The following is a 14,354-nucleotide window of genomic DNA, read 5'->3' as shown; positions in this document are numbered from 1 at the left end:
TGTTTGTGGAAGAGGATGCTCTGATTACCATGAAAGAAAGTAGATGTTTGTGGAAGAGGATGCTTTGATTACCATGAAAGAAAGTAGGAAACGTGGTTGCCTATCTTGACCAGCCACAGTTGCGTGTTTATATGTGGTGAAAAATACCAAAAGATTTACAACGTACAATTGTGATCATCCAGGATTCGTTTGCTTTATAGCTTGAATTACAATCGCACAAACCTATCTCTAAGCCAACAGTCCGAATCAACCTAGGATCACAACCGACCGAACCATATTGAAAACAAACGTATCTTTAACAAGGCTTACTTAAATTCTCTGCTCGCATTATCATGAGTAGTCATGAATTTCATGATGCTGAAAGGGTGGCCTGGCGTTCCTCAAAGGCTGCAACGAGGAGAACGAAGCCGCCCACGCGAAACAAGCCAGATAATGGATTTCCAAGGCCCAATCGTTTTCCCACGTGTAAGGTGGTTACGTTCCCTCTTGTGGCAGCATGCACAGCATCGATTCCCACATAGTGGTAGCTTTTCTTTACATTGTTAAAATTTTGTGAACCTTAGGATAAAGTACACCAATATACTTTCCTGTTGATACGGAAAGCTTGATCACTGTGGTGCTTGTTTTTCTACTGTTGTCCACGACCTTTTTGCTTGTGCATGTGTGCGCGCGCTAATAGCTAGCTTTCATAGTGGAAATCTAAGTGCCATCACATCTTACAGAGCAATATAAAATATGAGAAAAATTAAGCAACCTTTGCAATTCCGATGCACTTGAGTAATAATGGATTTTTTTATGCACCAATGAAGAGTGAGAGGGGTAGCCTGCAGTATCCACTTTTGGGCATCTTTCGTGAAAACTATCAAGTCGTGAAAGCTCATTTGGGAAAACTATCTATTTCATCTCTTTTATTCCTGCTTGGTCAAATCACCAGTACACTACGTACATATGCTGCATGTGTACGAAATATTCTATCTCCATCGAGAATTATCTTTTACTTTACCATATAATGAAATAAATCGTGACATTTTCAATATGTTATACTCCATCCGTCCAAATTATTATTTGTTTTCACTATGGTAATAAATCCTAAATTACCATGTGTATTAAACTTTGTTTATTAATGTGTCACTGGCCAGTTACTGCGTTGGACCCTACTTCATCTGCGTAGCAACTTGCACTTTTTTATTTACTTTTTTGTCTAATCTTTCCTGCTTTGTTGCGTTTTTCTTTCGGATGGTGAACGAGTAAAGGTGGCCCACTTTACGTCCTGTCATTGTTATTATCATCATTTTTCTGAGCGCTCCGTTCAGCTAGAGACGAAATCGGTTCTACTACCCAACGAGTATATGATCGAGTTTGACACGACAAAAGTATTATTATTATATCTAATCTCGCACCCTGCACGTGGTTAAATTGAGAGTGCCGGCCTACACGGCTCTACTACCCAACTTTATCCCTTTTATTTGTGAAAAGTGGGAAATTTGTTTCATAGTAATGTAGTGCTAGTTATTGTTTATATATGGGCTCTACGTGATTTCAAGATTAAGTTGTTGAGAAAATAAATCTAGCGAATAATGTTCGAGGAGGAGCCGAGATTGGACGGATTGGACCTTGGACAGCTGCAGACGCGGTCGTGGTATCATCTCAGCGGGGGGACGATGACTGACGGCTCCTGTGGCGCGCGACGACTTCGCAGCTGGTCTCCCCAAAGCTTGAAGGCGCGCACTGGAGGAGCCAGATCGAGCGCAAGAGCCATCTGGTCAGGTTCACTACTCACATCGCAGTCGTCGCAGTCGACCACCCACGACTTGGGTCAAGTCTTGGCCGTCTAGGGTGTCTGATGAACGTAAGTACAGCACCACGCATGCATGTGTGGATGCCACGGGTTCCCTGGCAGCAAGGTAATCTGCACCGAGGTAGGAGGGATGCAAATGCCCTGTTGGTGTACGTACTACCGTTGGGTCATGAAGCTGCTGCTGCAGCAGCAGCAGCAGTGTCGTTGGTGGACCGAGAGCTACTGTTGGGTCATGATCTAACCGACGTGTCGGTCCGTCTGGGTCGCCCGACGACGGGAGGTAGCACAACGGAAGAGGCCAAAGCAGAGCGCACGCAACCGCCCCGTCCCGCGCGCACGTCGGGCGTGACGTCACTCGCCTCCCCACCCGCGTCGGGACCGCCGCGACAGCGATCGATCGATGGCTGCCCGCCTGATGACGAAAGCAAAGCGTAGCTAGCGCGGCGCGGTGTGGCCGGTCAGCCGGTGGGTACCTGAACTGAACTGGGACCAGGGACGCAGCACAGAAGCCTAGCCGCCCACGCGACACAAGCGCGTACGTGCTGGCCTAGTAGAAAAATACCCTGCTGCCTGCTACTAGTAGCACCTATTTTAACTGACTGAATCTTTTTTAAACCTTGACTGTGTCCGGTGATCTGGTCTGTGTGCGTTGTGATGGCAACAGGTACCACAAGGCCCCAAGAGGAAACGACAGCCCCGACCTCCGAACCTGACCAGATTGTACGTTCACCAAAAAAAAAAGGAAAAAAAAGAGAGAGAAAACACCCTGTCCGGAAGTTCCGGTGCATCGCATGGGGTCACTCGAGTTTGCTATACACGTGCAGCGTCCCAGTTATTCGCGGGGGTTCGATCCTTTTCGAACGTGCAAATCTTTCTCTCTCATGGCAGCAGCGGCAGTGACCAGTGAGTGGGTGTCACTTGAGCGATCACGCACAAAGGAGCTCAGTATTGCAGCAGTAGCAGGTCAACGCTACCGTGGCACACCACGTTTCAGGCTCTCTGGATCACTAGCATTGGAAAAAAGAAAACAGGGGCAGCGGCACAAAACTATCTACTCTGGCCACAAATTTCACGAAAATATCCGATTCAGAACGCAGCCATTTCAATACTGCCATCCTGCATTTCATCATCACAGAAAAGCAGCAGCGTATCAGATGTCAAAGCATCTGCATCGCCCACTAGCACCTGCACCGGGAGTTCCTCGCCCACAAGCAAAGAGACTGTTCGCCATTCGACACCAGATGACTTGGTGCCACAAGAGCTGAAATTCAGGCACGATCAGCAAGTATTGCACGCGCAGAAAAAGAGAGGTACAGAGTGGACTTTGTGACAGAGCAATCATGATGATAAGCTGAGGACCACGGTACCATGGTGGATGAGATGAACCCAGTTGCAAAGTTGTAGCGTGCAAACAAGCTCCAAGCTTTGCGGTGTTGCAATCTTAATATCGTCATGCTGATTCGGTGGAATGCAGTGGTGTGCGGTTCATTCTCTTGTGTGCGTTAAGATGCAAGGGTTTGGTACATGATGGCGATGTCAGTGCCGGCGTACTAACTAGTGATCTTAAGGGTTCACACTACCCACCCTCTGAGTTCCTATGTATCCTTGTACTCTGGCTAAACATGTTTAGCCAGAGCACAAACATGTTAATGCCTAAACTATCTGGAATCTCCTGTGTTAGGGCACCCATACGTGAGAGCCCAACTCAGGAGCTGGAGGAGCCCACTGCGATGCTGATTCTTCAACAAAGGAGAGGAGGCGAATCGGGGCTCGGGAGTGTACAAATGTGCACTACTAGATCTCTTGCTCTACTGCTCCCTTGAAACTTTACTCTGCATTAGACTGGTGTTCTCAGCTATTGATCCTCTGTGTTGAAGATCTCGTCGGATTCCATGGGAGACGACCAGTAGTGCAGTAGGGCTTCCACAGTCAGTCGCCGTGTGGCACTAAGCATTGAGATGAAGAAGCGGCAGCCGTCAATCTTGTATTCTTCTAGGGGATTTCTATGCCCGAAGCTCCGAACATTGACCTAGCAAAAGTTTGAAATCCATCCAATACGTCAGTATTTACAATTGGAGATTGGCAGATGATTAAATCCAGACAAGGTTCTTGATTTAGTTTTCCTTTCGATTTAATTTGAAGGGCGTGTTCTAGGAAAAGAAAGATAGGTAACTCAAAAAGCAACACATCCGAAGGATGGCTGAACTTACCGCAGAACTAAGCTTGTTCATGTTTACCAAATGGTCCTTCCATAAAGCATCAAGAGTCTTCAAAAGTACTTCACGCTGTAATTAAACAGAGGTAAATATGTTTAAAAAAGAAAATCGAATATTGTACGTAAGTTCAAACAAAAAAGATATTTAACATTGCGAAAACTGACAAAAGTTGACGATGTTTTAAAAAAATAAAATATGTTGTATATAGAAATACAGATATGTTGGGTTGGGTTTTGTGGCTGGACAAATCTGTGTGAGCAAATTCACAAGAGATGCAAACCTCGATTCCACTTATATATGCGTCATCGTAACGGGACTCTTGCACAGCGTTCAGGTACGTAGCTATTAGGAAATCCCCAAAATATTTGCGGAGCAGATTGACAGTGTTTGTATATCTCCCTTTCCTGTATCGTTTAGCGCAAAGAAGCAACAGGTAAACAATCAAATCAATAACTTTTTGTTATGAATGCCATATTATGTCAACAATAAAATTATAGGCATTATATCACAACATACTTTGACGTATCATCAACACAAATGGCAAACCACCGCATTATAGAAGATCTTTTCTTTCGGATTCCTCTGAATGAATCAGGTGGCACCGGCATGTTTGGAAGAGCAAATCTATCAGCCTTCACAGAGCCACTACCATGCATTTGTTCAAGTGCTGATTGTAAGTTTTCCTCTTGGATGTCCTTGAATGATTCTGCAGAGCATCTTAGAAATCAGAAGATCCATTATAGAAGAACATTCACCAAATATAATTTTGTGCATATTACCAATCAGAAGCTTCCCCTGTAGACCGACAAATTCATCCAAAAGCCTTGCCAGATTCCAAGTCTTGGGAGGCTGAAACAAACATGATTTTGAAAACTGATATGGCACCAAAAATACATGTTTTTAAGAGACAAATGTAAGAATCAGGACACAGCAAAGTACCTTTTGGGGATCAACATTTAGCAAAACAATTTCATCAGCTACTGCTTGCATGTACCTAATAGCATTTCAATTAAAGGCATGTCACCAGAAAAAAAAATGGAAGCATTTTGCATTATGAAAGAAGGAAAAGGTGACTATACATAATGAAAATGTGACAACACATAATAATTTATGTAAAAGCCAAACATCATTCTGAAAACAAAAAAAAAAGTAGATTTTGGCATTAGCAAAATTGAAGGGGGTTTGTGTATCTTTTCTAAAATGATAAAAAATAATGAGTCCTTTGCCGAAGCGCCCGCAGCCCACTACGCAACTTGGAATGGGTGGGCCGCAGATTGCGACACCAAACCCAGGACCAAGCGCCACAATTGGCATCCGCACCACCTTAATGCCCCCGCTCAGGTTACAAGCAGTCGCTACCAGACACAGAAAGGGATTCAATTCTCTAGTCATTCTTGGAGCATGGACCCTCTGGAAACACCGAAATGCTTGTGTCTTCGACGGGTCTGCTCCTAGTCTCCAGGGAGCCCTTCAGGCCTTCAAAGATGAGTCCCACCTATGGCAAATGGCTGGGGCCAAGGGGCTTACTGCCCTGGACCTAGGAAGGGTGCTGTTGTAGTGTTGGAAGTGTTTTATCTTGGTCAGGTCTTAGCTGTATTTAATCTATGTAAGAGTCTTGTCTAAAAAACCATCATCCCTCACTCTAGTCCAAGGTGTGGGGATCTTTTTTGTAATTGGACCATCTATTCTCTCTTAATACAAAGATACGCAGCTCTCCTGTGTGTTCGAGAAAAAAAAGATAAAAAATAATGAGCGTAAAGTACGATGGATTCTTAATTCTTTCTACTTCATAACTTTGACCCAAATGATTCAGTGTATTAATATGGTTTATAGCTCTACCATTTCATTAACTACTTTGAAAAGCTACATACAAGAGGCAAAAGTCAACTTACTGGAAAATTTGTTCACTGCAGCTTTCAGAGTCACCAGATAATATCACCTGCCTAAGGTTGTATACATGCTTTCTTTGGACCTATAAAAGTTGTGAATAAAAATACCTTTGTGAGTAATAGCTCATATTTGGTTTGAAGGTTAGAGAGCAAACCAAGATACTACAAAATACCAGAATTGCAATATGGAGCAATTGTGTACCTCCAGAACTTCATCGAACTCAACAAGACTTTTCCTTATTCCAAAATAATATTTCTCTGCGTTGATCTGAAGACCTAGAAGCTGCATTTAAAGACTTAATGAGTGTAAATAAGATTATCACTGTGATGCCCAAAGGATGCTCATATGGCATGCCAACAAATGCAAATCTGACCTGTTTTACAACAACATTGCTTTCAATAGCTATATCTTCACCGTTTGTTATACTTGATATAAGCCTCACAGCCCATTCAGTGTCCAAATTAAATTTCTGGAATATTTCATCTTGTAAGCTGGTTGAACAAAGTTAAACACTGTCAAATTCATTGATTAAAGATATTATCAGATCATACCATAAGTTATAACAGTAGCAGGGTGAAGTTATTCTTGTTGGGGAACAAACATACCTCACCATAAACCGTGTCGACCCAGGATCACCCTGTCTGCCCGCTCTGCCACGCAACTGGGAAAAAACAAAACTTACAGATTTATTTGTACTGTGCCAGCAAAAAAATTATTTGAACGACAAAAATAAGAAAGCCTTTCTGCAACAAGCAGGTTGGCGTAGGTTAGAGATGAAAGCCAAAACGAACACAAAAGGATAATATAATATTAATATATAAAAATGTTGGTGCAGCAAACATTCCTTTAGCTAGAATTAAAAAGCCTGAATTAAAACAGGTTAGAAGCACAAAAAATTGTAAATGGCGATTCCAAAGGACTCAGATTGATTACTTGATTAGTTTGGGTGAACATAAAACAACATACAAAATCATTAATAAATAAACCTATTTTCTAAAAGTATAATTAAAAGGATAAGTAATACTACCTCCGTCCATAAATATATGACGTTTAGGACAAGCTAGTTAGTTCAGCTTCTGAACTAACTAGCTTGTCCTAAACGTCATCTATTTATGGACGGAGGGAGTATATAATAAGAATCTATATGTGAACTCCGTAGGTTCTTTTTTGTGATACAGTGCCAGTTAATGCTATGTGTGCATCCTAAAATGACTAATGAAATCATTCACAGACTGCTAATAGCAAATAATTTTATTTTAGTCAAGAATCAAAGGGTTCTATATATAAGATAGAAAAGGCTAAGCAGCATGCAATACCACATATGCCTCCTGCTACGTGAGCAATATCTTACTTGGTTATCAATTCGGCGTGACTCATGCAAAGAAGTTCCTACTACATGGAGCCCACCTAATCTCTTCACCTCAGTACCTTCAGCAGAACAATGAATTTCACAATCCCTTAAGACACTGAGATAAGCAAGTCCTATTGCATCACAAAGAGGGTACATCTCAGACTCTTCAGCCAAGTGCTCTTGTAGCTTCTCCATCCCAATCGTTTGACCCATTTCTATAGATTCAGCAATAGTGGATTTTGCCTTGCCAAAAGACCATTCATTTCTCTCACTTTTGTGAACATATTTTGCTGGAAGCATATGCGAAAGAGTGAGACAAACAACAAAAAAGATAGCGTGTCACATATTAATATACAACCATTAGCCCTCAATGCTCACCCATGATTGCAGCTTTGGCAAGCAGACCTAGAGATGATGGCCCGATTTCTATTTTTGAGAGACCCTACATATAATAAAAGGAAATATTGATAAGCAGCCTACAAAGTTTTGGGCAAGAGAAAAGGCTCTGAATGAACCACCTTGTGGGATGTCGATTCTCCCTCCATGTCAATATCAGGGGGGTCATGGGTCAGAAATGGAAGTATGCTATCTTCTACTATTTCTTTTGCAAGCATCTGGCAAAAAAAAAAAAGGATCATATTTCTGCTACGTATGAACAACTAAAGTACTCAACAATGCAGCAATTTTGACTTTTCACATATTTTCTAAAATGAAGTCTGGTAGGGAGTACTAAATTAGTATGTATGGACTTACTTTGGGGTTACCACCTAAAATAATGTCTGTTCCTCTGCCAGCCATATTAGTTGAAATTGTAATAGCATGTTTTCGTCCAGCTTGTGCAATTATTTCAGCTTCTCTTGCAGCATACTATCAAGAATAAGGCAATTAGCTCTATCAATTGAAAAGAATATGACAAGAAGTTAAACTAAAGCAACATTTTACAAACCTTTGGTCTCGCATTAAGGACATTGTGAGGAATATTGCGAGCTTTAAGTAGATCTGACAAGTATTCAGAACTCTCAACACTGCAATAGATATAGACAATAGTTGTTTAGGCAGTTGTTTGAAAATCACAGAACTCAAAACTGTATAGGGCATACCCAGTGGAGAGAGCTCCCACAAAAGGTAGGGTTAGGGAAGCATATTTTTAGGCAGCCTTACCCTTATTTTGCAAGGAGGATGATTTGAACCTACACAAGGTGAGATTTAAATAGAACTTCGAACTGTACATGCAAAATATGGAACTACAGCTGGCTCCTCATTATTCTTTACACTTGACTAGTTGGGTCATGATAACAACCAGCCAAAACTGTATCTTATCACAAAATCTTATCTTAGCAGTTTATCTCCTATTTTAAAAAGAAACAAACAACTAGCTTAGATCTGTTGCTACTGTACAACTGCAAATAACATGGGAATGATATTGCCCACACTGCTCCTTTACATTTGGAGCCTTTTCTCCAAAGTAAATGAGGGCGTGTTCCCACAAATCAATTTCTAATTTTGTTTCTTTATTTTATAGTAAATAGGCACCAGGGGACAAAATGTAGTAGTAAAACTAATCAACTAATCTATTTTGTCAGTGTCCATCCCAAAGTACAAAACAACCTTCCAGCAGTATAAATAACAAATGAAGGTCGTGTAAAAGAATCCTAATTGGTAATATTTCTCATGCCCACGTGACAACAAGCATATTTGAACAGAACTAACCTTTCATAGTTTTCAGTTTCATTAGCTCCTCAAATATTATAAATACTAGATGAAACAGTATATGATACTAATAATATCATGCCCGTTATCGAAATTTCGAGATGCATGACCAAATTTTCCTGAAGCAGGCTTGGTGGCATGTGACATGGTGGTGATAAGATTAAATTTGTATCAAAACATAAAATACAATTCACCTTGTAGTTCCAACTAAAACAGGGCGGCCTAATTGGAACATAGACTCTACTTCAGCCCGTACATATAGCCATTTGCCTCGTGCAGTCTACAAAAGCAAAAGAATCAATAAAACTTTTTCTTGTAATTTACATGTGATTTTATATTTACCAATTCCTCGAAAGACTCACCGCAAAAGCTTGGATAGGCAAGTCCACCCGTATATTTGGCAGATTCGTGGGCACTTCAATAACGGGCATCTTAAACATCTTTAAAAATTCCTTTTCCTGTAAAACCAGCAGGGTCCTGTCAGCCAGAAATAACAAATTATACGAATCAATAACTTATCCAGAAAGGAGCCTAATAAACACCATACCTCTGTCTTGGCAGTTCCTGTCATCCCAGAAAGCTTAGGATAAAGCTTAAAAAGTGACTGATATGTGATTTGAGCCACAATTACTGAGTCTGCCTGATTAAATTGCAGTTAGCATTGCACACCAGAAACTATCGTAAACTTCCAGAAAATGACAAAAAACTAATTAAATATAATGTCATACTCCCTCCGTTCTTAAATATATGACGCCGTTGACTTTTTACTCCAACTTTGACCACCAATATCTATTGAACGAGTTAGTTAACTAAAGTAAAATGTGTATCATTATGTCTATTGTCAAATGTACTTTAGATTTAACTTGTAGGTTTATCTATTTGCAAAAATATTTGTAGAAAAGACGAATAGTCAAACGAATGAAAAAAGTAAATGGTGTCATATATTTAAGAACGGAGGTAGTATATAGTTCCATCAATGTAAACTGGTAATGTGTAAGTCAATAACGACCTGGATTTTTAGGCCCTCTTTTGCTTCTACTGCTTGGTGAATACCATCAGACCATCTTCTTTTTGGTTCAACTCGGCCAGTTAGCTGGAGAAGAATTAATATTATTGTCCAAATATAGGATTCCCAAAGCATGCAATTGTAATGAACTAATAGGCAGAGCTATATTATCAAGAGGACATAACACATATACGAGACATTGCTCAAAGCTAACCAATGTGCTCAAAAGAAATGTTCTGATGCTATGTTACAAAAATCCAAATAGTGCAGTGCTTGAGAAAGGATGTGGCAATTCAAAGCATCAGCGCGGACAAACATTGTCTTATTTAAGTAGACAGAAAAGTTTGTCATGATTGATACAAGCATGATGCAAAAATGATTGAATCAGCAAATGGTAGATAGAAAAGATTTGCTTACCAGTGCACATGGATATTGTCACTGGCACATTGCACAAATTTATGTTGTTATCAATCCGTGTGAAACTGGATGTGCTGTCGTAGAAATCTTTTGCTACTAATTGCACAGAGCCTCAAGATTATGAATGAAAGAGCTCCTAAGATGGAATACCAGCCCCAGGATGAACTGGACAACTAGTGGATTTATACGATGAAAAGGACTATGTTATTGTCCTGATGTTTTATTAGATCTTTTTTGTAGGATAATCTCAAGATATTTTCTCTACTGTATCGGCAGTTACATGGGACCGCTGTGATCTGATTGGATAGGGTGATATGAATATGATATAGCTTTGCTAGTTCCTATGTTTTAGTCCCCTTGAAAAAACATGGGGTTTCAAGTTGATCATCTAATCTTGTTTGCAAAATGTATCATTCTTGAGAAGAAATCTGGTATTGCTGTTATACGACTTTTTTATGAAAAAATATGATCCAGCTAAGTCCCTATACCCCTTCTATTCTTAAAATAAAAATAGGCAGATAAACAAGAGAGTATGCATAAGTACATATGCAAAGCACCCCCTGCGCAAGGGACTGAGTACAACCATGCACATATACATCTAACAACAGCTGCTACAAAGCTAAGGGCATTCTTGTCAAAAATACTGAAGGTCAGAAGTCAGATAGTACCTCGTTAATTATGATAGCTTTTCCATCCCTAACAATATACTGGACATCCCTACGGTAGAACACTTTGGCCTTCAAAGCATTCATCACAAACCTGCAGCATTTGAGAAATTACAGTTAGTCATTACTCACTAGACACTGAACGTCCAACTTGCATTTAAGTTGGTTGCACCTGCGATGCCATTAATTAACATTTTATTTAGCATCTACTTGCAACCATGGCAAATGAGGTGCACATGATCAAAATGACTTAGACTGCCATGAAAGACCTGGTACATTTGGTTCACTTCCTTTTTGGCACACATATGTATTTCTTTAGCAAAAGGGCAGAAGGCATATGCACAACTACAATTCAATAGCTGAATTGGCTAATTGATCAAAAGTTGTATATAGGGAAATAATTATAATCAGACAAAAAGGTACATATTACATAAAAACAAACAGTGACAGCACCTTGCCCATGGATCATTCTCATCCCATAAATCATCTGTCCCGAGAATAATCTCAGCATGTGCGACTCCATCCTCGGTCAGATCAACATTATTTCCTTTTAGTTCAACAGTGTAATGCTGCAGGAATAAGTCAGCATGAATAATCATTTTAAGGAACTAATGTTGAGAACTGTGAGATAGCAATAAGAAAATACTCACAACACCCTCCATAAGAAGTTCTGCGACTTTAGCAGCAACTGGATACCTAGCTGCATCTCTATTATCCTAGTAAAAAGATGGAAACCGCTGATGGTCAAGAAACTCAAACAGTATTGGAGGAATCAGGTTCAAGAAAGAAGGAGTGATCAGACCTCTCCACTTATTAACAATGGATTTCTTCCCTCATCTATAAGCACTGAGTCCACTTCATCCACAATAGAAAAATGGAATGGTCTTGGCCTATCAAATCAATAGTATTTGAGAAAACAATAAATATGGGGAAACCATAGTTTTGAGAAGTGAGAGAGAACAGTCTCAAATGTACCATCTCATAACAAGTTGTTCCTTGTTTCGAGATAGGTTGTCACGTAGATAGTCAAATCCAAGTTCCTGCAGGGTATGCACAGATTCTGAGAACCTTGATACATCAAGACATCAACATATGGTAACAAAAAACTAGGATAAGTAAAGTCCTTATTGACTATAGCATTTGTTTGTGTTTGTCCCTAGTTACCATTTCACCATAGCAAGGTCATACCAAATTACCACAAGAAAAATTTGTCCCTCTAAGCTGGATAACCGCAAGATAAGATTAAAAAAGAGCTGATTTTAAACTGAGCATCTCACCGAATTGTTAGTGTATGTAATGTCACATCTGTAGCTGGCTCTTCTCTCATCTGACTTCATACCCGCCTATGCATATGCCAAGAAGAGCAAAATATGGTTATATATTTGCCTGTTATGCTGATTAATGATTCTATAAATTACTGTAAAAATGTCAGGTGTTCCCAAACCAGGAGAAGGGGATCTGGAATGTCAAATACTGTAATTATAGCTTTGTTTACCATAGTGTAAATACCTGAATTAGACCCACAGTAAGACCGAGAAAGCGATGAACACGGCCCATCCATTCAGCATCACGCTGCGCCAAATAATCATTTACAGTCACCACTGAAAAAAGAATCGCAGTGCTTAATTGTGAAGAAATAGGAAAGAAAGACATTGAGAGCTAACTAGAGCAGAGCCTAACACTATAGATGTGAAATGTGGGTGGGTGGGTCAGATCATTGTATTTGCTATCTTCAGATTATTAAGCATGACCAACAAGCACAGATCCCACGGTAACTGCAACTGCCATCGCATCAAATTTACTCATGTTTAAATCATTTATTCAGAATATTGCAAAAAACACTGGCACTGCAATGTTAAAACATAGCTTTAATCAATCTACCTCTTAAAGGTATCAAAAGTAATAGAATAAACATGCACAAGATCACTCTTGTTTTAGAAGATAGAATACCAATATGAATTTCAGCCAAATGGAACCATCCTCACATCATATAGAAACCAAACTATTGATTCCACTGAGCCAGATTGGTCTTGTGATCCCACTAAGCTAGCTCGACTTACGCAGGCAACAAATTACCAAGCACAACATAAAATTTGCTCATTAAGATCACATTGACTTGACACATCACTGGGAGTCTGGGATGCACAATAGTGAACTATCCTCAGTTGTCCAACTGATCCACTACGGAGGACACATGGGAAGTGAAGATTGTGCATCGCATTGATTTGAAATGTGAAATGGAAAGTAAATTCAATGGAGCGGTGAGCCACCTAAAGTAGGCAAGATTTACAGGGGGAATTTGAAAGATCAGATTTCATTCAGTACCATGAACCCCTTCCCCTGTCAGCGCATTGAGATAAGCTGCCAGTGTGGAAACAAGTGTCTTCCCCTCGCCCGTCTTCATCTCTGCAATGCACCCATCGTGGAGCACAGCACCACCAATTATCTGCACCCAAATACACCAACCAGAGAAAACTCAATCACAAGAACCAACTCGTGCCTAACATTTCAACCCCGACGAAGCAAACTGGGCACCTGGACATCGAAATGCCGCATCCCCAGCGTCCTCCTGGCCGCCTCCCTCACCACGGCGAACGCCTCTGGACACGAAAATAACCACGAGCACGTCAGACAATAGCACAAATTGACCCAGCGGAAACTCTCACAGCACCGCAATGCGGACAGATTGGCAGTGGGATCAGCAGGCGCACCAGCCTGGACGTCGGCGAGCGTCTCCCCGCGCGCCAGGCGGGCGCGGAACTCCGCCGTCTTCGCCTTCAGCTGCACGCAAAGCCACACACATAGCCTCCTTCAGCCACACCGAGAAAAGTAACAGCATCATCACCAAAAACCACCTCCCGCAGCACGCTACCTGTTCGTCGGAGAGCGTCCGGAGCGCCGGCTCGAGCGCGCCGACGGAGTCGACGAGGCGGCGGTAGTCGCGCACCACCCAGGCGTTGAGGCTGCACAGGTCTTTCCATGACCCGGCCTTGGCGGCCGCCGCCGCGGGGGCGGGGGTGGGGGTGGCTGCGGCCGCGCAGGAGAGAGGCGGCGGCGGCTTCTTCGGTCTGGGTCTGGGGGTAGCTCGTCGGAAGGGGTTGGTTCTGCGCCTGTGGAGGAGGAGAGGGTCCGGGGCATGGGTCGGGGTGGGGAGGAGGGAGGTGGAGGGGGTGGAGAGAGAGGCGGCGGCGGCCATGGGTGTCGGCCAGTTGGGATGAGCAGAGCAGGGGAAAGGAGGGGAGGAAGGAGGAAGGAGGAAGAGATTTCCTACATGTGGGCCATGCGCCGTGTCGTACAAGCT

At 41.6% G+C, this 14,354-nt stretch overlaps 1 protein-coding gene across 2 annotated transcripts; it reads right to left on the bottom strand.

The window, feature by feature from the left end:
* Positions 1-3,257: 3,257 nt before the first annotated feature.
* On the bottom strand, positions 3,258-14,276 carry LOC117833141 (protein translocase subunit SECA2, chloroplastic). Of its 2 annotated transcripts, XM_034712540.2 has the most exons (30): positions 13,926-14,276; positions 13,765-13,834; positions 13,589-13,653; positions 13,379-13,499; positions 12,563-12,654; positions 12,331-12,396; positions 12,029-12,093; positions 11,856-11,943; positions 11,704-11,769; positions 11,507-11,622; positions 11,057-11,147; positions 9,975-10,058; positions 9,513-9,605; positions 9,328-9,423; positions 9,160-9,245; positions 8,202-8,280; positions 8,009-8,122; positions 7,774-7,869; positions 7,634-7,697; positions 7,256-7,545; positions 6,510-6,565; positions 6,278-6,395; positions 6,106-6,186; positions 5,907-5,986; positions 4,954-5,008; positions 4,794-4,863; positions 4,531-4,720; positions 4,295-4,418; positions 4,009-4,083; positions 3,258-3,827 (listed from the first exon to the last, which is right to left on the bottom strand). In XM_034712540.2, the coding sequence occupies exons 1-30, from the start codon at positions 14,247-14,249 to the stop codon at positions 3,654-3,656; spliced, it is 3,189 nt and encodes a 1,062-aa protein (XP_034568431.1). In that variant the 5' UTR covers positions 14,250-14,276; the 3' UTR covers positions 3,258-3,653. The 2 variants fall into 2 exon arrangements, with proteins under 2 accessions (XP_034568431.1, XP_034568432.1); XM_034712541.2 differs by lacking the exons at positions 13,589-13,653; positions 13,765-13,834; positions 13,926-14,276 and having other exon boundaries at positions 12,563-12,625; positions 13,379-13,492.
* Between the last annotated feature and the right edge of the window lie 78 nt (positions 14,277-14,354).

The sequence above is a fragment of the Setaria viridis genome, chromosome 8 (genome assembly GCF_005286985.2).
Source record: "Setaria viridis chromosome 8, Setaria_viridis_v4.0, whole genome shotgun sequence".
Classification (NCBI taxonomy): Eukaryota; Viridiplantae; Streptophyta; class Magnoliopsida; order Poales; family Poaceae; genus Setaria; species Setaria viridis.
This window is presented reverse-complemented; position numbering and strand designations above follow the sequence as displayed.